At 41.3% G+C, this 25,673-nt stretch overlaps 1 protein-coding gene across 1 annotated transcript; it reads right to left on the bottom strand.

Annotated features, from left to right (window-relative positions):
* Positions 1–10,513: 10,513 nt before the first annotated feature.
* CWC15 (CWC15 spliceosome associated protein) lies at positions 10,514–25,361 on the bottom strand. The gene is made up of 7 exons (XM_005516200.3): positions 25,236–25,361; positions 22,664–22,802; positions 20,490–20,602; positions 19,501–19,589; positions 18,651–18,761; positions 11,168–11,286; positions 10,514–10,862 (listed from the first exon to the last, which is right to left on the bottom strand). The coding sequence occupies exons 2-7, from the start codon at positions 22,792–22,794 to the stop codon at positions 10,733–10,735; spliced, it is 693 nt and encodes a 230-aa protein (XP_005516257.1). The 5' UTR covers positions 22,795–22,802; positions 25,236–25,361; the 3' UTR covers positions 10,514–10,732.
* Between the last annotated feature and the right edge of the window lie 312 nt (positions 25,362–25,673).

Genomic DNA, 25,673 nt, shown 5'->3' with positions numbered 1-25,673 from the left:
CAGACTTGCAACATATAAAGGAAGAGCTCAGAAGAACTAAAACTATTAGCAAGATTGCCATTTAGAAGCAATCAATAATTTAGTCCCATTCAAAATGACCTTTTCAGGATTCACTTGTGTTCAGTGCACTGTTCAGCTGTGGCATCTCTTCTGTGCTGGTTTGTTACCACATTCAGGGCTTTCTCCTCCCAAAGTTTGAGGGGCACACAAACAGCAGTGAGGTACATTCTTGGGGAAAAGCTGTGATTTCCAGCAGCTTTACATTCCTTCTGGGTCTGGGCTTAAGGTACACTGCAGTGAAAAGTTCAGATCTCACTCCCTGGCAGGAAGGATGCTGCCAGGTGTCTGTTTATCATCAGGATACCCAGCCTGGGGTCTGGATGCAATCTAACAAACCGAGCTGGTCTGAGCACCCTGTGCTGTGTTCCTCCACCGCTCTGGGCCAGGTAAGTCAGCCTGAAGGTAGTAACCCCCCGTCTCTGCAAACCAAAGCTAGTGGGGAAAACAGGGCACGATGTCCACGGTGCAGTCCCACCTGAGCGAGGGGTAAAAACATGACCAGCTGTCATCGTGCCAGTGTGATTAATGTTCATCCAGACCTTAAGCTGCGGCTTTGAAGCCTTGTAAAACCAAACACGAGTGCCCAGCATTCCTGAGCTATAAAAGGCCCGGGAATTCATTGACTCGAGCTATGAAGACCACAAGCTATTTTCTTTCATACCGACCACTTCAGCTTTAGATGAACAAAATATCAGTGTGCATAGTTTCCAGAGTAACCCTGCATGGCCCTGCTGCAGTCCAGAACTCGGTCCTGTGCCAGTGCCCTCCAGTCTGACACAAAGCAGGGCAGCAATTAAGAGATGAGACCCAGGTCTATGTTGGCCCCCCATCCTGTGAGAGGCTGAAGACCTGCAGCAAAGTTTAGTGCTGAAAGGGAACTTTTTTCCCCTGTACCACATGATGAGGCAGCGATGGAGCTTTTGGCAGGCTAGAAGTTGGAGGAGGGCAATGCCACCACCTCTTGGGAGGTCATACTCACACGTGACCATTGTGGTGGCTTCTCCAGCTGCTTGGTGGATTCTGACTCCTTGTTCATGGCTCCCCTGGTGCCTGTGTGCCCTGGGAGCACCCTCAGTCCCCTGCAGAAGCAGGGTGGACAGACAGTGACCCTCCAGGCATGTGAAGCTTCCTCCAGGACAACTGGACTCCGAGTGAGAACAGGGGACTGTGATGGCAGCTGACATCCTTCTGCTGGTCCCTGCCGGTCCCTGGTTTGATCAGCCCAGGTAGGAAAAATCCTGCTGGGAGGAAGCTCCAGGAGGGAGAAAGGTGGTGTGAGGAGATGGAGGTCCTCTTGCTTGCTCAGTTACTTGAAACATTTTTAAGATGACCCTTTCTGGTAGGTTTGCTATTAAAACTGCAATGCAGTTTAGTGTGCAAAAAAATTGCTGCTTGGTGTAAATTCCATCTGAATTCATAGAAGGAACCTTAAAGACCATATGTAATTCCAACACCCCTACCCTGGGCAGTGACACCTTCCATGAGACCAAGTTGCTCAAAGCCCCACCCAACCTGGCCTTGAAGATTTCCAGGAACAGGGCATCCACAACTTCTTGCGCAGTCTCCTTCAGTATCTCACCACCCCCACAGTGCACAATTTCTTCCTTATGTCCAATCTAAACTTTTCCTTTTTAAAGCCATTACCCTTTGTCCCATCACTATGTGCCCTTGTAAAAACTCCCTCTCTGGCTTTCATCCTCTCAGTGCACATCCTACCCTGCTTCTCTGCTGCATCCTCTCACCCTGCTGCCTCCAACATCTTTTTCCAGTTCAACCATGCCAGAAACAGGCAGTGAAAGCCCAGGGGTTCAGGTTCTCATGTGCCACCAGTTTTACTGTTCAGTTTTAAGACTGAACAGCTTAAGAGGAAGGGACTACCCTCATCTAGGTGCTTGTACAGTGCTTTGAACAGTGGGTCTGTGTGGTAGCCCCAAATCATACTCTCAAGCTGTAAATAAGGATATTTGATGATGATTATTATCTGTGTGCCAGCTCTGTGCACATCTGCTTTTAAAATTAAATCATTGTACAGATTCCTTAAGCCTAAATCTGGTGCACAGGTCAGAGCTCTCTCACTTTAGGTGTTAAATAGTGCCTTATCCCCACCACAGGGCTTTTTTTAGACGGCTGAGCCTTTCTTTTCAGATGCCACGAGTGCCTTATCGTGTTACCCAGCTGGCTATGTGTGCTGCCTCTTCTGCCGGCAGGGCTCTGAAGCCTCACCCGACCCCGAATAGAACTGCACCCCCAGCCTACATCATCCCTGTCCCCATCCAGCACTAACAGGTCCCCTGTGCCATTCTCCAGCGGCCATGGGCCAACTCCTGGCAAAGCCAGCTGGCACAAGCGTCTGCCCCTGTGCCGAAACAGCGTGGGAACCACTCCCTCTGCTGGCTCATCCTGCCGGCTCTTACCTGGCACTTAGACTGGGAAGGCTGGGAGGGGGCTTTTGGTCTGAAGGGTCCAGCAGGTAATGATGATGCTGATTGCAGTAGCATTATAGTTACAGCGATTATAGTAGCAGCAGCAGTAGATGAAGAGAGGAAGCAGAATAGGAAGACAGACTAGGAGGAACCTGATCTAGTTGAAGATGTCTGCTGTCATTGCATAGGGGTTGGACTAGATGGTCTTCAAAAGTCCATTGCAATCCAAACCATCCTATGAGATAAGGCTATAAATAAAAATAAGAATGGGAATAGAACAAGAAAATAAGAAAAACAGGAATAGGAATAAGCATAATAAAAAATCTGGTTCATTACAGGGAACAAGAAAATTAAGAAGATAAGGAAAAGAAGGAGAAAAAGAAGTCTGGTCACCTCTAGTGGCAGAAGAAAGTTTGAGTATGAAGAATTTGATTTTAGGGTGAGCTGGACATTCATGCTAAGGGAAATTTTTCTGTTATCCCCCACTGACCCCTGGCTGTGGCCAGGCCTGTTCAAATGTAGGCATTTCCAGGTTAAAAAAGCTCAATCTAAACACAGGGCTTTGAGCTTGCAGTAAGAAAATAGGATTGTGTGCTCATGGGAACTGGGTTTACATTTGAAAACTAGTATATTACATAGTCCCTAGGTGTGAAAGTCCTCTATGCATCATCATCCAGTTGAACTGTTCAGACCCAAAACAGCTACCACAGACCAGGTTTGTTTCAGTTTTAGAGAGGAATTTCATACACTCCTTTAGAGCAAGTATTTCCCAGCACTCAACAGCCTTCACCCCACACATGCCAGCTTTCTCCTTGGATCTTTCACCAGCGGCAAGATTTTTCCCGTGTGAAAAATGTGCTTGAAGTTCTAAGTAGAAGATACGTTTCTGGATGCAGGAGCCGTCCCTCAGCTTGCCAGAGAGAGAAATGCCATTTTGAGGCCCCCTTCAGGAGCAGCTCCAGAGTTGCATTGTGCTAGGCATTTGTTAGTGGGGCATGCCCCACCAGTCCTGTGTTACCATCATGTGCAAAAATCATGACCCATGGCTCCTGATCCCAGCAGAGCTGGCATGGAAGGGTGCTGCAGCCCAGGACTGCTTGGTCACTAGCCAGCAGCTGGGAATCCCTTTGGCAATCTCATCCTCATCCCACCAGTTCCATGTGTCCCTTGTGGGGGACCATCAGGAAAGTACCGTGGAGTCTGCACCCATCACTAAAGCAATTTATGTGGACTGTTTTGCTGGATGCTGGATGAGTCAAAGTTTTCCCTTTAGCAGAGCACCATAGAAAGAGGGAGAACTGGCAGGAACACGCATCACTGTGCCTTGTTTGCTGGGCAATGTGGGACGTTAGAGGGCAGAAATATTGTGGCCCTGCTATGATTCTCTTGGCCTGAGTTTTCTAGGCCCAGTATCACTGGAGCCCCAGGCTCTTTTCCTGTCTCAACCCTAACAGGAAGCCTAATGCCATTTTGCTGCTGGGTCTGAGGTCCCCATCACCATGGGTGGTCCAGATTAGAAAGATGTAGAAGCAGGAATGTTGGGGCCCTGCTGGGATCACCTTGCCAGGACTTTTCCAGCCCCACTTTTCCTGGAGCTGTAGGCTCTTTTACTCTCTCAACTCTGACCCTAACCCTAAGCCTAAGACTAACCCTAACCTTAATGGCAGCTTGGCACTGTGGCAGAGGTCCTCATTGCCATAGGTATACAGATTAAAAAGTGTTGAGCTGGCAATGTAGCACCTGCTCTGATGCCCTTGCACAGCCTTTTTGAGTGCCAGTAGCCCTGAAGAACTGCTACTTCTGCACTCAGTTACCATCCAGCTGAGTGCAGTTCAAACACCCTCTAGATCTTCTGTAAATCTCTCCTCACATTCCCTTGCACCAAGGCACTTTGCGGCCTCTCTCCATTTTCTTGCAACACACTCACTCCAGTTCTGATTTGATACTCTTGGCAAGGAGTAATTACTGGGGGGAAAAAGAGATGAAATTTAATAGCAAACCCACTCTAAACCAACAACTACTGAAGAGGAGCCAGCAAGGCTATAGCAGTAAGGAACAGAAAAGCTTTATCCATACACACTCCTGTTTGCAATCAGCAATTGCTAGTAGCTTTCTATTAAAAGGGAGAGTAAAATTGAAAATGTTTCTGATACATATGACTGCTAATTGATGAAAAATACTGACTTTGAGAATGTGGAATTTTAATGAAATCTTCATGCCAAAAGGCATTCTCACTCTGGATCCAGACATGCTCTCATGCTCTGCAGCTACAGCTGAGCTAAGAGGCATCTCAGCAGCCAAAGGCATCCCAAGCTCCCTCCTCCTGCCGGAGTCTGACCTGGAAAGTGTGAACTTTCCCAAGTGACCAATGAGGAGCACTTCTGCCACTATCCCCTGCCTTGAGCAATATTAACTCAGATCTTCTGCATCTCTCTTGTGACCACCTTATGCTCTAAGGTGGGTCCTTGTCCTGCTCCAAGTGTTTCAGCACCACAGGGGTAAAGGTACACCCACTTCCATCAGGAACAGAGCTGGGATGCCAGCACCCTGTTTGCTCCTCAGATCCAGGGTTGGGACTGGAAGAGTTTACATGCCTGGGACACTCCTGTAAATTCACAAAAGCTGAAGCAGAGCCAAAACCTGAACCCTGCTTCCCTCCCATCTCAAAGCAGGGTTAAATCATTTCTTCATCCCTTTGCTTCATGCCAACTCCATGAATATAACAAGTTCTGCAACTCAAGTCCACCAAGAGGAATAAAATCCAGGCCACCATCTTGGCTGCAAATATACTCCAGAGCCCAGATTACAATCCCCTGCTCTAATGCCCGTGAAACACCATCTGTCTTTTATTGGAACAAATGGCAGAAAGGGGTTTACATAAAGAAGGACTTTATTTGCTTTTTATTTTTTTAAAATTTTTTGACTCCAGAATTTCTAAAATTATTCCTTCTCTCACTTGAAAAGAGGATGCATTGAAAGAGAGAGTACACATTTTTAAAAGCTGGTGTTTGAAAAGCAAACATTAATTAAAGTATGAGGTGGGCATAAAACAGCTAGAGGTTTCAACATCTATGAATAATTCTATAGCTCTCAGAAAACATGATTACTGTTGTTACCATCAGCTTATCTGTGCTCCAAGTGAAATGAATTCAGCCCTCAAAGTACTGAACTGCAAAGAAGTTCCAATGAAGTCTTACTTTCCAGAATAAATCATAATGCTGCACTGCCCAAAACAAGTCTTGCAGTGAGAAATATGATGAATCCATTTATTGCTAGGAGGAGTAATTGGGGAAGTTGGTTTAACACAGTCCTTTCAGAAGTGCTAGTGACAGTTCTCATCAGCAGAAGAAAGAAACCCAACAGGACCCCAACTTCTTCCACTCTGGTGTTAAAACCTTTGTTGCTGCCTGGTTTCACCACCAATCCCAACTGCCCATGTGCCACCAAACTCAACTGGGCAACCCCAAAAGAAAGAGACCAACCACAAGGGACCCCATCTGAAAGTAAGCAGACTAACTGGCAGATGTATCCTTCACCTTCATCCAACTCAAATTCACAGCTTTTTCTCCCAGTGCAGGAAAAATAACCTTTTTTCACCAGAGAAAGCCCAACTGCTTGAAATCCCATCCAGCAGAAACAACTCAGAAAAAACAGAAATAGCCCAATTTCTTAACAGGAGTATTTCTGAGACAAGAGCTGGTTGGAGTGGCAGATTTGTAAGTAACACAGATAGCGAGGGGAGAAGAGCTCAATACTCAGCATCCAGATACAATTTTTTGTGGGACTGAACACCCTGTTTTCATTCTGCCCTTTGTCCTGACTCTTGAGCATTTAACTCTTCAGAATACAGCCTGCTTTACAGTCTCTGTTTCCAGAAAACTTATAACAAATGCCTATTGTAGTCTTCCAAATTATATTCTACTAAACAATTTAGAAACAATCTTTTCCTATGCAGATGATACTGATTTCAACAGAGAGCAATCAGATTTCTCTGTTCCATTCTTTCACTTCTTCTACGGTGCTTCTTCCCTCTACTTCAGAATGTATTTCTTAAGCTTGGTGGCAAACTGGGATTTGGATTAGGATAATTTGTTTAGATCAACATGACCCTTCTCATTAGAGCTGAGCTAGGCACATTAGAATTCCAAGCAAGTTTTGCTTGTTTTTTTTCTTTGTCTCATTTTGTTTTTTAATGGAAGTTTCCCACTTGAAATGACAATTTTGAAAAAATAAGTGACATGAAGTTTCTGGTAGAGCTACTGGTCAGATGCTACAAAGGGGAAAGAAAAACATACTACACAACCCTTTGGTATATTCCAATTCTGAATTAAAGCAATTTAAAAACTAGACATAGTCATTATTTAATTTTCAATCTTACTTCCCCACCAGACACAATATTATGGCTATTCTTGAGTTACATCCCATGATACACCCACCTATGCCAAGAAAACAGTCAAGTCTGAAATGCAGACAAGCCAACCTGTCTGACCTCAGTCCAAGGAGGAAAGCAGCACAATGGTAAAATCTATCTGTGATTGAACAGGATAAGAATTCAATGTGGTTTTGGTTGTTTGTTTGTTTTTAGATTTACTTCAAATGAGTGACTGGGGCATGTATGGAATCATTACTCTCCTTTCCACTTATCCACAATTCAAAAAGAAAGCTCAGAGAAGCCTTTCTTTGTAAACAAGAATTTTGCAAATGTGCCCATTTATGCTCTGCTTGCACTGTATCTTGGGGAACATGAAGTGTGGTGGTGAGGTTGTACTTGCTTCTGTCACTAGATATGACATGCCAGTCTGCCTTGGTAAGGAAGATATAGCTGAACTCATGACAAACTTGCAAGACTTGGTTTCCTTGGAAGAAGGTTCCCAAAATTCTTCTTCCAAACAGGCATGACAAAATCAGACAGGGAGTTTTGTTTTTGCATAAAAAACTAATTAAACTTCCTTCTAGAAGCTGACAGGAGATGGAATGAGGACTTCCATGGATGGAAATATTTCTGTGAGTATTTCCTTTCCCTCCTCCTGAATCTGTATCGCAGAGCTTGAGACTCCAACTAGCCCTGGCTGTAGATATGAATAAACATTTCCGTCTGAAGCACTTTCTGAGCATCAGTGCATCCCTTCAAAGCTTGAATCCTAGGTTTCTTTGAAGTGAAGCACTTGAGGGAAACATCCCCCATGCATTTGATGCTTTGACCTTGTGTTCAGCTCTCTCCTCCAGCATGAAAGACTTTTAGGTATTTGTAGTTGTAGAGAATTTTCAGCACCTCAGTGGGAACTGATAGCTGCCTGGCTGAAAGGAGACACTGGGCTGTCACCACAGCAGGCATCAGCTGGGCTGCCCATGAGACACTCCAAGGGAAACAGAGCAAGTACCAGGTCACCCCTGCCCCAGGATTTTACTTCAGACGAAACACAAGTGAACAGAGAAACTGGAACTCACCAAAAAAGATTTGTTTGATTGTTTTCTTTTAAAAAAAGAACTCTTTCCAGGCATTCATAAGATGCCTACCATAACAATGTGAAATCCTGAAAAATGCAGATGGCAATCCTGCTGGTTGCAGTAGGAAGCCTCTAATATTCAGCCATCTACATGAGGAAGACAAATAGATGCTAAACATTTTAGAACCCTGTATACACACAGCACAACCATTTCCAGCTGCAGGACTAACATTAGGCTTTATTCCTCATACTATTAATCCCTTCAGAATTATAAAATATATTCAAAGAAAAACTTGAAAGACGAGGTTTTGTAAAAAAACCTTAAAAGTTTAACTGTTAGTCCCTATGGAAAATAGATCCTAGTTTTTGATTACAATGTGACTCCCAAGGTAGCCATAAACAATGGGGAAACTTTATAAAATGGATAGGCTTTGTCTATACCTACCAGTTATAGAAATTTTGGGTGTTACTTACAAAAACACAGGATTAAACAATCCTGATTGCTAGGAACTGCGAAATAATGCCTTTCTGGAAATGCTGAACGTTAACTTTCTTCCATATCACCTCCTGGAACAAGATGCCTTTGCCAGGTCCACTGTCCTTGTTGAAAGCTATTTGTCATACTGAACAGGGGCTCCTGGAAAAAATAAATCTCTGCTGAGAGCAGAGGTGTAGAATGTCAATCTAATTTTTTTTAAGAACTCACAGTCACACTGCAGTTTTACAAAAACAAATGACTTGCTTATTTTTCCTAGATGCGTGCAAGAAGCACAGTAGAAAATTAAATATCAATACAGCATTAATACTGAAAGCACTTCCCTGACAAAAAAATCACAGAACACTTCAGATTTTCCAATACTAGTAAAGAAAGTTCAGTAATTAATGATACAAAACCCACCAAATGGTAAGACTTGAGATTCCTTAATTATCCTGTTGTGTTGGTGTATTGCTGAGTCCTCAGATTTTGGATCAGCTTACACTGTAGGTGGTTAAAATACAAAAGCTTTGAGGGGGAACATCAGAGATAGGACCTGCAAATTCTGTGGTGGAGCTGAAGAACAATGCCAACAAAAACCTCAAATGAAGCTGCAGCCTGGAGCTCCACAGTCCCTACAGATCTTCCCCTAGAACCTGCGATGAAGGAGCTATTGGGAGAAATGACCCAGCACAGCTATGCATTATGCCTTAATTTAAGAAAAGCATGCTCCTGCAGGTGTGCAGAACAGCTGCCTGTGGAAGACCTCATTCAGCCACAGCCATCTGACTTCTCTAAAGTGTTATTTTTTCCAAGAAAAGTTACGTTACTTCAGGAATACAAATGATGGTCACTCTGCACTTGTGACTTTCCATGAGGGCATTGAACTGGCGTTCCATCTGTCTCCCCCATCCAGTGACTCTATGCTTGCTCACTTTGGAACAGCAATTAGATCTTGGAATACTGTGAGACCAATGTATTTTTTGTTGTTGTTGCCATGACAACTATGCTGCTAGGTTGGACCTGAAGCAGCAGCTGGCTTCACTACTGCCAGGCCTTGGTAAGTACAGCCCTTAACTTCTTTTTTCCCTGCCTTCTAAACATGTTGCCTATATACCAAGATTTTAGTCCCTTTACCTGAAGAGAATTATAAACTACACCCATTTTTCTGCTTCTCAAGAATCATTTCTATCATGAGGCAGGCAGCAGAAATAACACAAACACATATTCCTGCAGTAGCTCACATGATCCTAAGCATGCTGAAAATCTCATTTCCAAGTAAAGGTGGGTATAAGCTGCTGGCATTAGTACACTATGCACAGCTTAGTGAAAACGTGGCAAATACAGCTAAAGCTAAGGAAAGCTTTTGCGGGATACCAGTCATGCCAAACAAAAATCCAAAACATAGTGCTCTACATTTACTGTCTTAAAAAGAAAATCAGGTAAGTTTTCAAATTAAGAACTTGAAAATAATACTAAGAAACAGTACCTGTGAGAACAAACTCAATTGAGCATAACATAGGCAAGGAAAAGGGCAAGAGTTCTGCCACTGTCACCTTCTAGGCAGGGAGGTAACTACTCCATTTTGAAAATGTTATGTTATTATCCAATGCATCACTTGGCCAAAATTTCAAATGCAACTGAGATGACAGAATAGAAAAAAAAAAAAAAAACCTTCACATTTTAGCTTTTTTTCCAGTGATTCATTTTTTATCCCGTCCTAAGTATTAACATGGACATTAGAGGAGTAAACAAAGTATACTGTGGTACCTTGGTATCACTTGTTTGATAAAAACACACATAGACTGAAAACAGAAACTAAAAATAAGGATTAACTAAGCTTCTACCTAGCTTCTAAGAGGAAGTCCAGTTTGCTACAGAAAGTATAGTTCTTTTCAGTTCACACTGCTAACCATACTCAGCTCTTCCTCACCTTCGATTAATACTGACATCTAACTAAGTTGTTTAAGTTACAAACCGCCACCACTACAAATACAGGGCATTTTGGAAAGCAATTTAAATGATCAGCAGTATTTATTGCAAATCAGCTGCTCTCTTTTACCATTTACAAGGTGGATAGTAAAAGTAAACACACAGAGAAAAAAATATTCATGAGACATAAACTGGTTTAATTAAAACTGTAAAGGAAAACAAGATGCAGGAATAAAAACTCCAGATCACAGCACTTATTAATTATGAAGGTGCTGCTGATCTTGAAAAAGCAATTGAGAATCCATGACCAAACATTCAGCCTTAAATTCTGAGGGAAAGGGAGGGAATGGCCACAACCTACCAAGTCCTTCCACACTACTGCACATAAAACTGTACTACTTGATGTATTTTTCCATGAACTTTTTGTGAAACTCGGATCGCAGAGTATCATTGACAAATCTTTTGTCCTTTTTTGTTTCGTCTATCCCCTTGGCACAGTTCTTGAAGACAACATCATCGTCCCACCTGAAAAGGAAAGTTTTTAATTTCAGTAAACTTGTATGAAAATTAGGTGTGATATACAAAAACAAATAAATGGAGTTTGACCCTCTTACTGAACAACTAGTCATTAGGATTAGTAATTTAGTCTTTCATTAGTCATTTTCAGTCTTTCAGAAAACATGATCTATTTTTATCCCAAGCTATCTCCTACACACCTGTGACAAGATCTGAGGAAGGAAACAGAAACCAGCTACAGTGATAACATTTTCTGACTCTGAACAGCAAGAGTCAGCAAGGGGATGGGTGTCAATGAACAGACTGCACAGTACCTCCTTTTAACTTTGAAGTTTGCCTGAGGCTGTGCTGGCCCAGTAAGGTTCAGCAGTGGGTTACCACTCAGGATATTCTCCATTCGGATTCTTTCTTCTTCAGCCTTTTGCTCTTGTTCCTGAGAACCAGAAATGGATATAATTATTTTTCTAGGCCACTCTTCTCCTCTAGTTGGTAGAGATACACATTATTTAGCTTTGAACTCACACAGATGTAGCTTTAATTCTTAGCTCAGACTTTTCATCATGTTTGTGTATGAGGAGAATAAGGACAGAGCAGAGATACTCTACAGAGCTTAACTTTGCTAATAAACTGTCAAACTAGCAACACTCATACTCTACTTAGCTTTGATGCGCCATCAAATATTCAGGTAAATTCTAGCTTTACCCTATACATATTAATTATATTAAAAACTGTATACACATTAAAATATTTTCTTTATCCTCATAAGAAAAGGCAGTACATTGTACAACAATCACTAGGTAGAAGAAACCATACAGCATGTTGAAACTTCTCTATTTTCAGCACCTGTTTGGATTTTACAATTACAACTTCCCTAGGGACCAATTAAAAAGAATATTGGGAATCCCACAGTGAAATGAACAGAGCATGTCATAAGACTATTTAAAAGTTTCAATATTAAGAAGCAGACAAAATTTTCTTGTCCTTGTACTGTCAAATGCATATGATTCAAACCTACGTGAAGCGATGCACTACAAGCAACACAAAGTAATCTCACTGCCCACAATTCCAAGCTCTATTAGCACATCTAGTGACTTAAATGTTTACAGGCTTCAAAATTAATGTTTAATATTAATTTTTCATATTTTCCTACAAGCTTTCATGAATATTGCAGGGAGTGTTCTTTGATGAAAGAATTAGTTGGAAAAAAAAAAGTAATTCTTTAAGTTAGGATGACTAAGTAGCTTTCCTACTCTAAAGTATGAAGTATGGTCTGAAGACACTGGTTAAAAAATGAACTGAAGCCTCATTAGCACTGCAGGAGAATCAAACCATGGCTTTTAAAAATTATATAAACTAAAAACAAAGAGATCATGAGGTCGAGGTTGTTCTCCAAGCTGGAAAAAAAAAACCAAAACCTGCAGAAACTTACTTAATTGCTGAGGACTTCTACAGAATCCCAAGAGAGGAAGATGTTTCTTTGCTGCTGGAGTTTACAAGGTTTAAATGCTAAACTTGATGCTGATGCTAGCCAGAGTTCTCTACCTTCAAATATTTAATCAATACTAAGTTATTTATTGTTACCTAAAATTTACAATATTTTTCCATTAAATTGATCACGTAGGTGAAATTTTGTATGGGCACCCTATCCTTAGAAGTGTTTAGGGGCAGGCTGGATGGAGCTCTGAGCAACCTGAACTAGTGGAAGGTATCCACGCTGACAGCAAGGGGCTTGAAAGTAGATGACCTTTAAGGTCTCTTCCAACCCAAACCATTCTCTGCACCATTAAGTTTAATCTCCAATGCTCCATTAAAAGCAAGGTGTTGAAAACACAACAGGCCTGGGAAAAACAATGAGAGCAAATGAGAAAGCTACAAACCAAAAATTCCTAATCAAGAGAATGCAGCACTATTAAGACCATTGTAAGAAATTAATAGTCCTCTGCTGAAAAATGGTTCTGTGGAGAGAACTTCTTCCAAGTTTATATATGCAAACAGATGCAGCAGTTTCTCATTTTAGAGCTAGACTCCACATGAACTCTTCTGAAGGTGGCAGGTAGAGCATGGCACAGTCTCATCCTCAAACTTCTAAGACATTAACTTCAGCCATGACCCAAAGTTACTGAACCTGTGCATCATGCATTATGTTATCTGAGGCAGACATTACTATTTTGGTTTGGGTTTTTATGATGCATGAAAAATCCCTCCACACACCACTGACATGTAGAGAACTACAATGCACTCCACATACAGTGTTTTTTTTAGTGGTCAAAAAATTGACTGGAGTCAGCCAGCACCTTTTCCGGAGGAATTGCAGTTCCTCTTCCCTGCCTCTCCCCATTTCAGATTTAATCTCATCAGTTCCTAAAATGCTGATGGTTCCAGCACTCTCCACCATGCATGAAGAGAAGCAAAAAGCACTTCAGTCATTTGAATGGCAAACATTCAAAATCACTACAGAAAGATAAAGACAGTATCAAGAATCATAAAAAATATGCGTACAGCACTCCAATGCGCTTCCTACAACCAGATGCACATTCTAATTTTCTATACTAAGATTTTTAAAAGGCATGTTACACATCATCCTAACTTTTATCTGCTTTGACATAACCCATATAATATCCTTCAGCCTCAATCAGCCTGACATAGCTCAATTTCTGATAACAAAGAAAAGCATTAAGTGATAAAATGTGACAGAAAAAAAAATCAAACCTGAAATAACACTTTTAAGAAGTGTTATACTACAAGCACTAGTGTAAGACTAAAAGAGGGATTTAGCTGGACATGGTCCCATAGGGACCTGAGCTCACACCTTGGCAGAGACCTAGAGGATACAACAGGGAGCCAAGACAGCTTTTGTGCTCACACTAAATTATGACACAGGAGACCAACCACACTCCAGGCTCTACTGACTGCGTCTCCACTGTACCACCACGCAGGCTAGGATACACAACTTGTACATTGGCCCCAACTTGGCGTTTCAGGCTCAACTGAATTCACAGCTGATTATTACTAGCAAAAAAACTGCATTGACTTAAGTCAACTGCAGTTGCAGAGGACTGGAAAGTGGCAGATAAACTAAGTGGTAGAGGCAATCTTGGGAATTTCTTCCCTTGGCTTATCTGTTTCTGACTGCAAAGGAAAGAAAAACATCGTTACCATGTTTATTTTGAGCACAGTCCCTACCCTTAGCACAGAGCAAGATTACTTTTACAGAAAGTGCTAAAGTTCTCCAAATGACTACATTGTATTAAAATTAGTTATCCTACTCAGTTTTTACAGATATTGAGCAGCTTAAAAAGAACCTGAAATAACTGCATTCCATTGAAGGCTGAAAAAAAGTTTAAAAAAATAAAAATAAAAATTGCATAACCTAATTTAAATGCTAATTTTTGAATGACAAACTATGACAGCACTGCCTTTAGCAGCAGGGAATGAAATTTAAGAATGCATAAACCCACCCCAGTTATCTGATGCTGTGCTAGTTACTAACTCTGTGCAACACAGAGATTCAAATAATTCATTGAAACTTCAAAAATAAAGAGCACCAAGTAATCACACTGGCAGTGTTCACATGCTTTGTTGTGATTTTGTCCACAAAGAAAGGGATGTTATCATTTGTTCCTGGCAAGGGTTAAGTGTTCCTGGCATGTCTCAAACACTGAACGAAGAAACACACTCTGCCATGTGCTTTTGCCTTTTTACTGAAATTTTCTTAATCACTGATTTGGTCTTCTAGTTTTAGTCAGACCCTTAAGATTTAAATGGAAAGGTTAATATCTATCAAGACTCATTTTCTGATGTTTTATCTGAAAGCCCGTGACATGGCTAAAACAGGGGGCAGAGCTAAGATTTACTCTGATCACTGGTAAAGTAATATATTCAGTTACAGAGAAACTCAGTGAAATAAAACTGTTAAGAAAACAAATCAAAAACTTTAAGTCTGCTCTCAGCTAAGCAAAAAACAACTGGCTATTAAAACCGGTTTGCCAGAACAGCATACATACATTCAGCTGCTCACTGATTTGCAGTTTGTTTTTATTTCAATTTACTTTCTAATGAAGCACTTGAAAACTGAAAAACAAGAGCATTGTAAAGCTTAATTTAGAATATTGAAATGTTTTCTGAAACCTATCCATGGATGGTTAACACAGACACCTATTTAGTGTTCATACAGTTCTATGCAGACCTAGAATTATTCCACAGAAATGGCTTTCAAAACTAGAATTTCCTGGTCAGCTCAGTGTCTACTAGAAACAATCTGAGATTACAATTGTAGAGAAAAACATCAGGAGGACACCCACGCTCAAACAATTTTCAAAAACATCCATAGTATTTATTTAATGATTCTACATAACTTCAGGGAACTCAAGCATTTTGAGAAGTTAACAAGCTTTGAGAGGAACTGTTTATTTGGCTGACAAACTATTAAAACCTCTTAATATTAATATTATCAAAATTAAGATTTAGAGGATTTCTATGGATGTTGGTGTTACCCATAAGGGAAGTTAACAGAGAACAGGATGCCCCCTAAAAAGCAGATTCTCATATTTTGTTTTTAACTGCTGTTTCACCACAGATGCATTTGGAAAGAAGCCGTTCACCTTTAATGGCAACTTAAATAATGGACACCAAAGTGATGACTGAATATTAACAAAAATACAGTTTACTCCAAATGAAGTACCATAAGTAATTGGACTAGCATTTTAATAAATCAAAATAACAAAAGTATCAGGGAAAAATCTACATATAGCACAGGTTTGGGATATATTACAGTAGTTTACCCACTTAATCTTGTTAAGAGCCTGGGATGTTCCAAGAAGATGACAAGAAGAGACACATTAATCTGTCTGTATAACAATAGGGTTTAAGAATGATGATCAGTGAAGTGAAGAGAGAAGAGGTATTCACTCCACAGTTTCCCTTTGCCTGGCCACTGGTTTACCCACATTGTCTACTGTGGACAGCAGCATTTCAGCAGGTAAAGCATTCCTGTACATGGATTAGTATTAACTACAGTTAAGAATTTATATGAGATGCTATTCTGAAGTCATCTGAATTATTAATACAAAGTTACTTGCAAAAATAGGTCTAAATTATGGCTTGCAGTACATAATAAAATGAAATTCCATGCATCTGAAGGGAAAAGGAATTTATATAAAATAACTCTAAAATGCTTAGCCAGTAATACCATATTTCAAAGCCATGGAAAACAAGGCATAATCTAAACTGATTGCACAGTAAAGCAAACAAACTTAAGACTTCTTTCCAAAGATAACCCTTACTCCTGAAGACTCTTTCCAAGGCTGTGCCCCACTCTGGCTTTTACTTTTTCCATCAAAATGGTCTTAGGTTCCTATTCCCCAAAAAAGTCACAAGAAAATAAAATTCCAGGTACCTGTAGAGCACCCTCTATTGATGCCAATAATGAAGATGCCAATTTTAAAGAAAGCCTACCTGCCACCAACTAGTGAAAGGATGAACATTGTAGGTCTAGATTCTGAGTGTGCAATAGTAGGCACTATTGAAAATAAATAACACAATTTCATTCAGTATGCATGCAGCACTGGACAGTACAAACCCTGCTGCTGGTATGTATGTTATGAAGGTAACACATTATACCTGTAAGAGACAGCAAAATAAAACAAGTGCTATCCCAAATACTTCATGGCTTTTAGCACCCTCTAGTGACAAAACAAGAATTTCATGGAGATTATGATCCTACTTTACACACATGATAAAAGAAGCAGGCACTCGGTTGTCTGAGCTTCAATTTATTAACCACTATTTTCCAAAGGCGAGTTTTCTACACTGAAATGTGACAAGTCATGCTGTTTAATCTTGATGCATGCTTGCAATTATCAAGCAAAGTGGAAAATCCACACAGACCTAAGTTTTCATTTTAAGCACTGTGCAAGGCCAGCTGAGGTCAAAATCTTTCCTACACATGGCTACACTTAATTTGTAGTTTAGTACATTTCACATAGGAATACATGGTCGAATTGTTGACAGTGTTTTTAAGTATTTTTCACCATGTTGTTACTGCAAAAGACAATTTCATTACTTCATGATACACCGCAAATGCCGAGATAAAGAGACAAGAGATGATTTCAGACATCCTTTAATGCAGAAGACCTCTCATAGGCCAGATGGGCAATCAAGTAGTAACAGTATTCTACAGCACAATTTCTGCAATGAAGCAGCATGCTACAGCTTTTAGCCTTGCATACTGTTTTAAGTGCAAAACTGCACAGCTCACTGGTTTTACAGGCCTTGTTGATTCTAAATTTTTATATTGCTAGGCAAGAACAGGCTCACAACTACAACGCTGCCAACAGCAGTTAAAACATTATCCTCTCCTAGCTTTTCCTAGTGTCTGCTGGAAGCTCTGTTCACTGCCAGCTAAGCATTCATGAAAAACATTAAACTATTAATGTGTATGTTAAGCTACAGGAAAGGTTACAAGTAGTTCAGAGGCATTAAAACATTATGCTGTCAGAGCAGCCTTCGATTAGCCTCCTGATCAGCATCTAATGTGTTTATTTAGTATGTTCTAAAAAAATACCTCAGATTAATTCATACACAGGTGACAAGTGGCTTGGTTTTCTGACAGACTTTTTGTTTGATTTGGGGTTTTTGTTTTGTTTTACACTAATGGGGAGTATACTTACAAAAACATACAAACCACTCCAAATGAAGCAACCAATGTTTTGCAAAAGCACTAAAATTATTTAAGCCCTACTCAAAAAGAGAAAGCACTTAGTAAAAGCAGATGAAGGAATGCTGCACACATCCAATACCTCTGCTGCACCACCAGAGGAGAGTATTCCAGCAGTGCAGATGAAATACCTGGGCTCTAAACTGTTGAAATACAATGCTAAAACCAGTACACGATACAAACCTAAAACATGGTAAGTTTCACAACACAGATCACTCCCAGAAACGAATCCAAACTCCCAGTCCCTAGAAGTCCAATCAACAGTTAGGAATTTTGCTAATGCACTCCATCCCAACAATCTCTCTTACACCAAGGATGTAATAGCACCACCAGCATAGGATTTAATCCCACTCACAGAAAAACATCCGTAACTACAGGGACTTTCCTCCCATTTCAAGGGCAGAACATAGTGTTTTCTGTCTGTAGAGAGAGAGATTATAGAGAGGTATGAAAGCTACATGTGAATTGAGTTTCCCAGTGCTGAAAAGACTGCTGTATTGTTATTTGGTTTTGCAGAGACATTTTTCAAATTAATTTATCTGTGTATGATCAAATGGAAATAATTCTGGTCTTACAGTTCAAACTGGTGCTCTTTGCAACACATCACCAAAGCTGTGAAAGGACAACTACTGTATAAAACCAGCAGCCATAAGAAGCAGCGCCAAAAAACACACATCTTTATTTCATAAACAAAATTAATATTACTTGTTTCATAAAAGCTAGTTAAACTAAATTACACTGGATTGCACACAGCTCACTAATGCCACTATAACCTTTGGTATGACAGCTGAGTGAAGATGACTTGCACATGAAATCAAGATTATCTTGACTCACTGCCTGTACAAGTGTAGGAAAAGTGTATAAAATGTTTCAGTGAGTAAAACATTCAGTATGCCTTATAAAGAAAAAAATTCTTAGTAATTATGAGATAGAAAAACAAATCCATCATACCTGAGAAGAGGTTTGAACAGCTCTTTGTTTATCAGTTCTCACTCATCCCAAGTACTTCAGGCACACCAGTTTTAATAGACAGCAGTTCACAAAAAAAAAAAAAAGGTGATTTTTAATGTGTGAGATTTTACCTTTCGAGCTTGCTCTTCAGCCCGTTCTTTCTTGATTTTTTCCAGTTCAGCCAGAAGAGCTGCAGTGTCATCATCATCACTGTCTTCCAAGTCCTCATCTTCATCATCTTCCTAGTAGTAACAAATGGAAGGCAAGAATCAGCTCGTTCATTTAATTTAATAAAAAATGCCCCTGGGCTGCTCAGCTAAGGCTACAATTTGCTGCTGGCTGATTTCTGAACAAAAGGTAGCGACAAATGCAATTCAAATAGGCTTTTTGCTCTTTTATAGTAAAGTTAAAAGAAAAATATGTTTGTGCTTTTGGGATGACTGCAATTAAAAATGCTATGTAATGGCTAGACTCTAGAATGGCTGTCCCCAATCACTTTCTAATCATTGTGATACAAGTCATTCTGTATGCCTGATTACCATGTCCAGCACTGCTGGGACCAAATACCACAGGATTAAAAAACTCAGAGCTTGTTGTCAAGCCTTTGACTTAACTGCTAGATATCAGCAAAAGGAAGCATAGTCAAAGGCAAGCATTTGTTGCTCATGCAGTCATCTGCAGGTATCTCAATGGTTCTACCCCTGGGGAATTCTTACTAGGCCAGTGGTAGTTCCCCATACTGTAAGTGGTATTTTTAGTTTCCTAGATTTTTTTCTGCTTTCCAAGGATACCATTACAGCATGGACCAGAACCCTCTGAACCACTCTGCACTTTGACCACAGTACAGAAGCTAAAGTAAAGTAAAAGCAAAATACATTGGAACCTATCCGAAATCTTAAGGCAACCTAGAAATATCTATTGCATTAATAGCAATCCTTAAGGCAGGGTATAATGAAAGGAGACAGAAAAGAAGATACATACATCAGTAAGAGGATCATCTGCATCTAGATTTGCAGCAGGAATCTGGTCTAGCCGAGGCTTCTTAGACACAGTAGATGATGATGTATGTTCTGTGGTAAGAGTTAAAGAAGTGTCTAAGTCACTTAATTTAACAGCATCTAATGTCAGAAAGCAAAAATCTTCACAATTTGTCTTGCATTAGAGTAAGAGAAACAACCTTATGTTTGCTTTTCCCTCACTTCTCAATCTTAATGCCCACGTTAATTCCACCACCTAAGAAGCCTCAAAACTAGCAATAACATCTCAAACTTACAGTCTGGCCTCCAAAAGTTTTTTTAAGTCATTATTATTTCAATTAGAAAAATCCCAGAAAAAACAGATGTGGAGAAATATTCTTATTATATATATCCAACTGGAGAGTTCCCATTTAGGATGATTCCAAAGCATTACTGCTTGCTAGTTTGGTCCAAACCACATCTACTTTCTTCTGTGAATTTGAAAGCCATGCAACGGCTTCACACCTAAACCTAAAGTACAAGAGGTTGTACTTTAATACTAACAATGAGTATTTCTCAAAAAGCTCTTTGATTTTGTTATTACTTCACCGTATTTGAAAATAATTGCATACTTTCAAACAGATTTATTGTTACACTGGTGCTGTAACAGGAGAAGATGAGCCATTACCCTTTCTCCTTCCTGTCTTGCTTGTTCAAGTACAAAAAAAAAAGCCCTTTATTAGCTGTACACACTTGTTGCCAATTCATTACAATTGTACTGTATCAGCTGGGCATGCTTTTCTACTGGCTGGCCTAGATTTCTGCTAGCATGAAGCCAGCATTAAAGCCAGTGGACATTCCCTTGCAGGTCAACAGTTCTGAACTATCAGGCCAATACCCTAAATTCTACTCTCATGACATGCTGTCTGCTACAGCAAACTTCTTACAACACCAAATTTCATGCAAGAGCAATGTTTCACAAAAGGGTTAAGATTTTTGTTTCTTGGTTTTTACCTCTGGTTGGTCTGTCTCTGTTCTTTTCTCTTGCAGCAACTCGCTCTCTCTCCTCCAGCTCCCTTCTGAAATCACGGTTACGCACCTCCTCAGGAGCATCCTGAGTGGTCTGTCTAAAACAACAAATAGGGAAAAAGCCTGAAGTTTGACAGTCTACAGCTGGGGACATCTTTTTCATACAGCCCAGTAAATCCTGGGGTGAACAGGTAAGGATAGGGAACAAGAATGGGGTTCCATGTAAATGTATGTTTATTCTCTCCCCAGCAGAACCCTCCAATGTATGTATGCACTGCACACAGACCTGCCATGCCACACACTCATGCTCCTTCTCATGTCTCTTGAATGAATGAAAAGACCCTACTTAAATTTCTACAACAAGATTGCAACATCTATCTGTATTTCACTATGTTAAAATATTCTGTTGTCCAGCAGTCCAGTCCCTATGTCCTAGCAGACATCCATAAACATCATGGTCACCTTCCTTCGTTGTTTTACCACCCAAAGTTGCTGCTGCAAACCCAGTCTCTAAGGCTTACAGATAAGACCAAGACTAGAACATCCTTTTCATAAATCTTTCCTTCTCCATGAGCCCAGACCATGATCAATAATAAAGTTGGAAGAACAAGCAAAACACCTTGTGAATAAATCCATGGTCACCCCTCTTTTAGGTAACAGCAGGCAAAAAGCAATGAACTACGTATATCTGAGCCACATTAATTTCCACCTAGAGGCTGCAGACATTTTTGTGGATATCTTGAAAAGAACTAGCAAATAAAAAAAAGCAGCAACTGCTTTTACCTGTGAGCTCAGTGCTGGAAGTAAGAGTGCCTGGAAGAAACCCAGACTCGAGCCATTATAAATACATTGTGTGCACAGCCTGTCTTTATGATGAAGTATTTTGTTTGCTTTTGTAATTAAAAACCTGAATGTGGAATCCTTGTCAGAGCTGCAAAATCTCTCCAAACCAAGTGCCATGCAAACAGAGATGAGTGAGATTGAAATGCTGTACTTTTCCTGCAGTGATGCAGTCCTGGCAGTTTAACAAAGACAACTTTTTATTAGGTGTTTGGGAGGAAGAACAGAAGACACTTGATGCTTCCTCCATCTCTCCCTCTCATACAAAATGAGGAATTTGTTAAAACATACATCATATATTCCCACACATACGTGTGCCCACAGACTTTTTCCAAAGCACCAGACTGGTGCTCCAAACCCCATTTTTTTATAGAACAAACCACCATCAATTTTCTCCATAACAGCAAAATCCATTTGACAGCATTTCCTGTGTTGTTTGTTTTGGTATTCTCCAAAACACTTAGCTCCCTTATGAATACATATTCTTAAAGACCAAAGGGACAGGAGGGAAGAGCTAACAGGGTAAATATCTACAGAAAAAAGTGCAAAAGTAAAACCTTAACAGTAATTTCACTGACAAGAGTAACATCAATTAGATGAGCATTTTTAGATTGACACATTTAATTTAAATTGTATCATACTGACTGCAGATTTTATTCATTCTTTCAAAAAGATAAACAATTTATTAGGCATTTCAAGCACAGGAAAATATTCCTAAGATCACATTCTCTTTCTCACTGGTTAAAGAAATTTCTTCTCCCAAGACCTGCGTAAACTACTTACAACTTAACGTCAGCTGCAGTTTAACATCAGCTCTTCCAACACATCCCACTGCCTGAGTGCTATTCCATGGCTCCCCTGCCTCCTCCTAATGCCCTTACCAAGTGGTCCTTGGCCAAATATATGATGTGGTTTTCCTGATTTTAAGAGGTGCCCAATTTCACTTCTCTCATCCCATTTTGCTCTGCAAGTGACAGTACTCCCTGTGGCTCTGCCCCAATGCCAACTTACTTTCCACTTCACTGCCCAAGATGTTCAGTCTCCAGTGCTCATCTTCTTCTGATAATTCATGTGCATAAACAGCAACAAATTATCACTAAAGTTAAACCTCCCCAATCACCTGCAACGCATTTGAGCTCCTAGCTCTGCTTTTCAGACTTTCACTTTTAGCCCACTTGCTCAGCACTGCTGCATAATTTCTGGACCTTGCTCAGTGCCGAACACATCAACATGTACTGAGAAAATGTCAAGAGTACTGCTTATAACAAAACAGTCATTCCCAGCCTGCTTTGCCCTAACACTCAAAAAATTGTACTAACCTGTATTTGATTTTAGTATGAGAAGGAAGATCTCTGCTAGAATATTGTTTGGATAGCTGGCTTAAGTCTCCTTCACCTTTTCCTCTTCCTCCTCTTGCAGGTTCAAACGTTGGCCTTGCTGCTGTCGTCATTTTCACTCCTACAGAATTAAGGGAAAAAAACAAGTTGTTACTACAACTTACAGTGTAAGACAATCATTAGGAGCAACTTTGCTCCAGGAACTGTAGAAGCAGTGACAAGTCCCACTGCATTACACCAGCTGTCACTCAGCTCATGATCCTCAAAATGTAAGTAGCATTTTATTGACAGAATCTATTCAGGTTTCAAAATAAGAATATTTTCCAATATGCTTGAAAGATGATACATAGACTAACTTAAATATGAAGCTGCATTTGCAAAGTAAGTAACACCAGCCAGGAACTGATCTCCCAGCCTAAATGTAGTAGTCTTGTACCTAACCTCTTTCCCCTCCTGAAAAACTGCAGTCAAAATGACTGTGTACTGGGAGGATGCCTTCATTATTCCCCAGACCATTGCTACGTACCGCCACCAGCACTGCTGGCTCACAGAGACCACAGTGTGCCTAGGACGGTGCTCATCATTAACCACTGATGAACATCAGGCAACATAAACAAAGTGCATGAAAAAAACTTGGATAAATGGAGAAGCTGTCACCAGCTCACCCCAAGAAACTGCAGAAACTCAGCATGTCCTAAAAGCCAAACCAGCAGATGCCCAAATTTCTGCTATCAGTTCTTCTGTCCGTAAGAGTGAAACAGGCTCCATCCAGCCTCAGCCATGCAGACACCCTGTGTTCAGCACTGCCTGACAGGACCTGGAGACCCTGCAAGCCCAAACCACTGTGCCAGCCAAGAGTTTAAGATGGCTAATCAGTGCCAGAAAACACTGTGTGATCAGCCATCAGGACATGAGGGGACAGCATGAAGCTGTGTCAGGGGAAGTTTAGGTTGGATATTAGAAAAAGGTTCTTCACCCAGAGGGAGGTTGGGCACTGGAACAGGCTCCCCAGGGAAGTGGTCACAGCACCAGCCTGACAGAGTTCAAGAAGTGTTCAGACAATGTTCTTGGGCACATGGTGTGACTCTTGGGGTGTCCTGCAAGGGGTCAGGAACCAATTCAGGATATTCTATCATTTTGTGACCTCAAATCTACTATCTGAAACGATTCTCATTTCTGCTTCACCACAGCACATATTGATTAGTCACAGCCTAAATGTATTTAGGGCAGGAGAAAGAGACCTGCAGAGATACATAAAGGTATCAGTCCTACCAACCAGAAGGTTGAATGTTTAAAGGTGATAAGAGAACCTATTAAAAAATACTAAAAAGCAAAATACAAAAACATTACATTGTTTCATATACTTTTGTGGTACACAAACAAAAGTTATTTTTGCTCTGCTTATTTTGTTAGTTTGTCACTTTGAATGAGAGAACAAAATATCCAACTTCAGCATCAAAATGATAATATAATGAGTGGCTCAAAATAACATCCCATCGCACAGAACAGTTATTGCTACTGAACTTCTACTCAAAAAACAAAATTAACAGAGGGAAACACCTTTAAAAAGATGTGAAATGGTAACTAGCCTTGGCTTGTTAATCAAGGACAGATGACACTTTTCAGTGATGCTGTACAAGTTAGCTGAAACTCAGTGAGCCATTTTAGCTCTCCTGGCACACATTCTGCCAGATCTATGATCCAAGAAAGTAATTTGTTCCCATAACTTATCTGTGCTAATTATATGTAACAGAGGGGATCCATGAAATCAGGTGAAGAACAAGATCTGGTGTGGCTGCAGTAGTTTCAGGAAGCATTAACAAATTGTCTGGAAAGCATCCCTGCTTCTCTTAGATTACAGAATTAATCACATTGGAAAAGACCTCTGAGACTGTTGAGTCCAGCCCATGACTGAATATAACCTTGTCAACTAGACCAGGGCACTAAGTGCCGAAATCCAGTCTTTCCTTAAACACCTCGAAGGATAGTGACTCCTTGGACAGCTCATTCCACTGTCTAATCACCCTTTCGGTGAAGAAATTCTTCCAAATGTCCAACCTAAACCCCCACTGACACAACTCCAGGTCACCTCCTCTTGTCCTGTGAAAAGAGGCCAACCCCATGTGGCTCCAACCTCCTTTCAGGCAGGTGTAAAAAGCGATAAGGTTCGCTTGAGCCTCCTCTTCTCCAGGCTAAACGCGACCAGCTGCCTCAGCCGCTCCTCACAGGACTGAGTCAGTCCGCAGTCAGCTTGGCCTTCAAGGACCCAGACTCAGCCTGAAACCCTCAGGTTTCGGAAATACCTGAAGAAGCCTCTTTAGCGCTACCAGGAATTATCGGCCAAGAGGGAGTGACCGAGCTCGGCCCGCAGCTGAATTGCCTTGGCCTTGCCGGGCTGCGCCCTTACGGGAGGATCCGAATCGCAGCGCCAGGCCCGGCCGCAATCCGTCCCCTCGCCGGACCCGCCTCCCCCCGCGCCACCCTCTGCCCCAGGGCCGCCTCTCCGCCTTCAGGGCCCTCCCGCAGCCTCCCCGCCGCTTTCCCGGGCACTCACAGCGCGGCCTCCTCCGCCCTGCGCAGCCGGGCCCTACACCGCCACCATGGTTCCGCCGGGCACCCACAATGCACCGCGGCGGGCCATAGACACGGGAGCGCTGACCATAGAGAGGGGCCGCCATGCCGGGGGCGGGGCGGAAGCGCGCGCTGGGGCGGCCGCTGCCTCGGCGGCAATGGCGGCTGCGCTGCGGGGGCCAGGGCACCGAGGGGTGGGCTTAAGGAGGGAGGGTTGAGAGCCTTGGAGAGATATTGGGGAGGATAGAAGCAATGGCGGGCGGAGGAAAAGGGAATACTTCAGGCATTCTCTTTATTCGGGGGGGGAGTGGGAGTGGGAGTGGGTTAGGAACATCAGCCTGACTAAAAGGTATCAAGGCACGTCTGACTTGTCCTTGCCCTCCTTGCAGGGTAGTCCTTTACGTGGTGTAGGTGTTTATAC

This window comes from Pseudopodoces humilis, chromosome 2 (genome assembly GCF_049639895.1).
Source record: "Pseudopodoces humilis isolate 2021_Gansu_Grassland_sample_001 chromosome 2, ASM4963989v1, whole genome shotgun sequence".
Taxonomy (NCBI): Eukaryota; Metazoa; Chordata; class Aves; order Passeriformes; family Paridae; genus Pseudopodoces; species Pseudopodoces humilis.
Note: the sequence above shows the minus strand (reverse complement) of the source record. Positions and strands in the feature narration are given on the sequence as shown.

Bases quoted from the DNA above. Each gene is read 5' to 3' on its own strand.
- CWC15 (XM_005516200.3), bottom strand. From the start codon at position 22,794: ATGACGACAGCAGCAAGGCCAACGTTTGAACCTGCAAGAGGAGGAAGA. The intron at 20,603-22,663 runs GTTAGTACAATT...TTGTTGTTTTAG, and splicing joins CATACTAAAATCAAATACAG to ACAGACCACTCAGGATGCTC. The intron at 10,863-11,167 runs GTACTGTGCAGT...TTTCCTTTTCAG, and splicing joins AACTTCAAAGTTAAAAGGAG to GTGGGACGATGATGTTGTCT.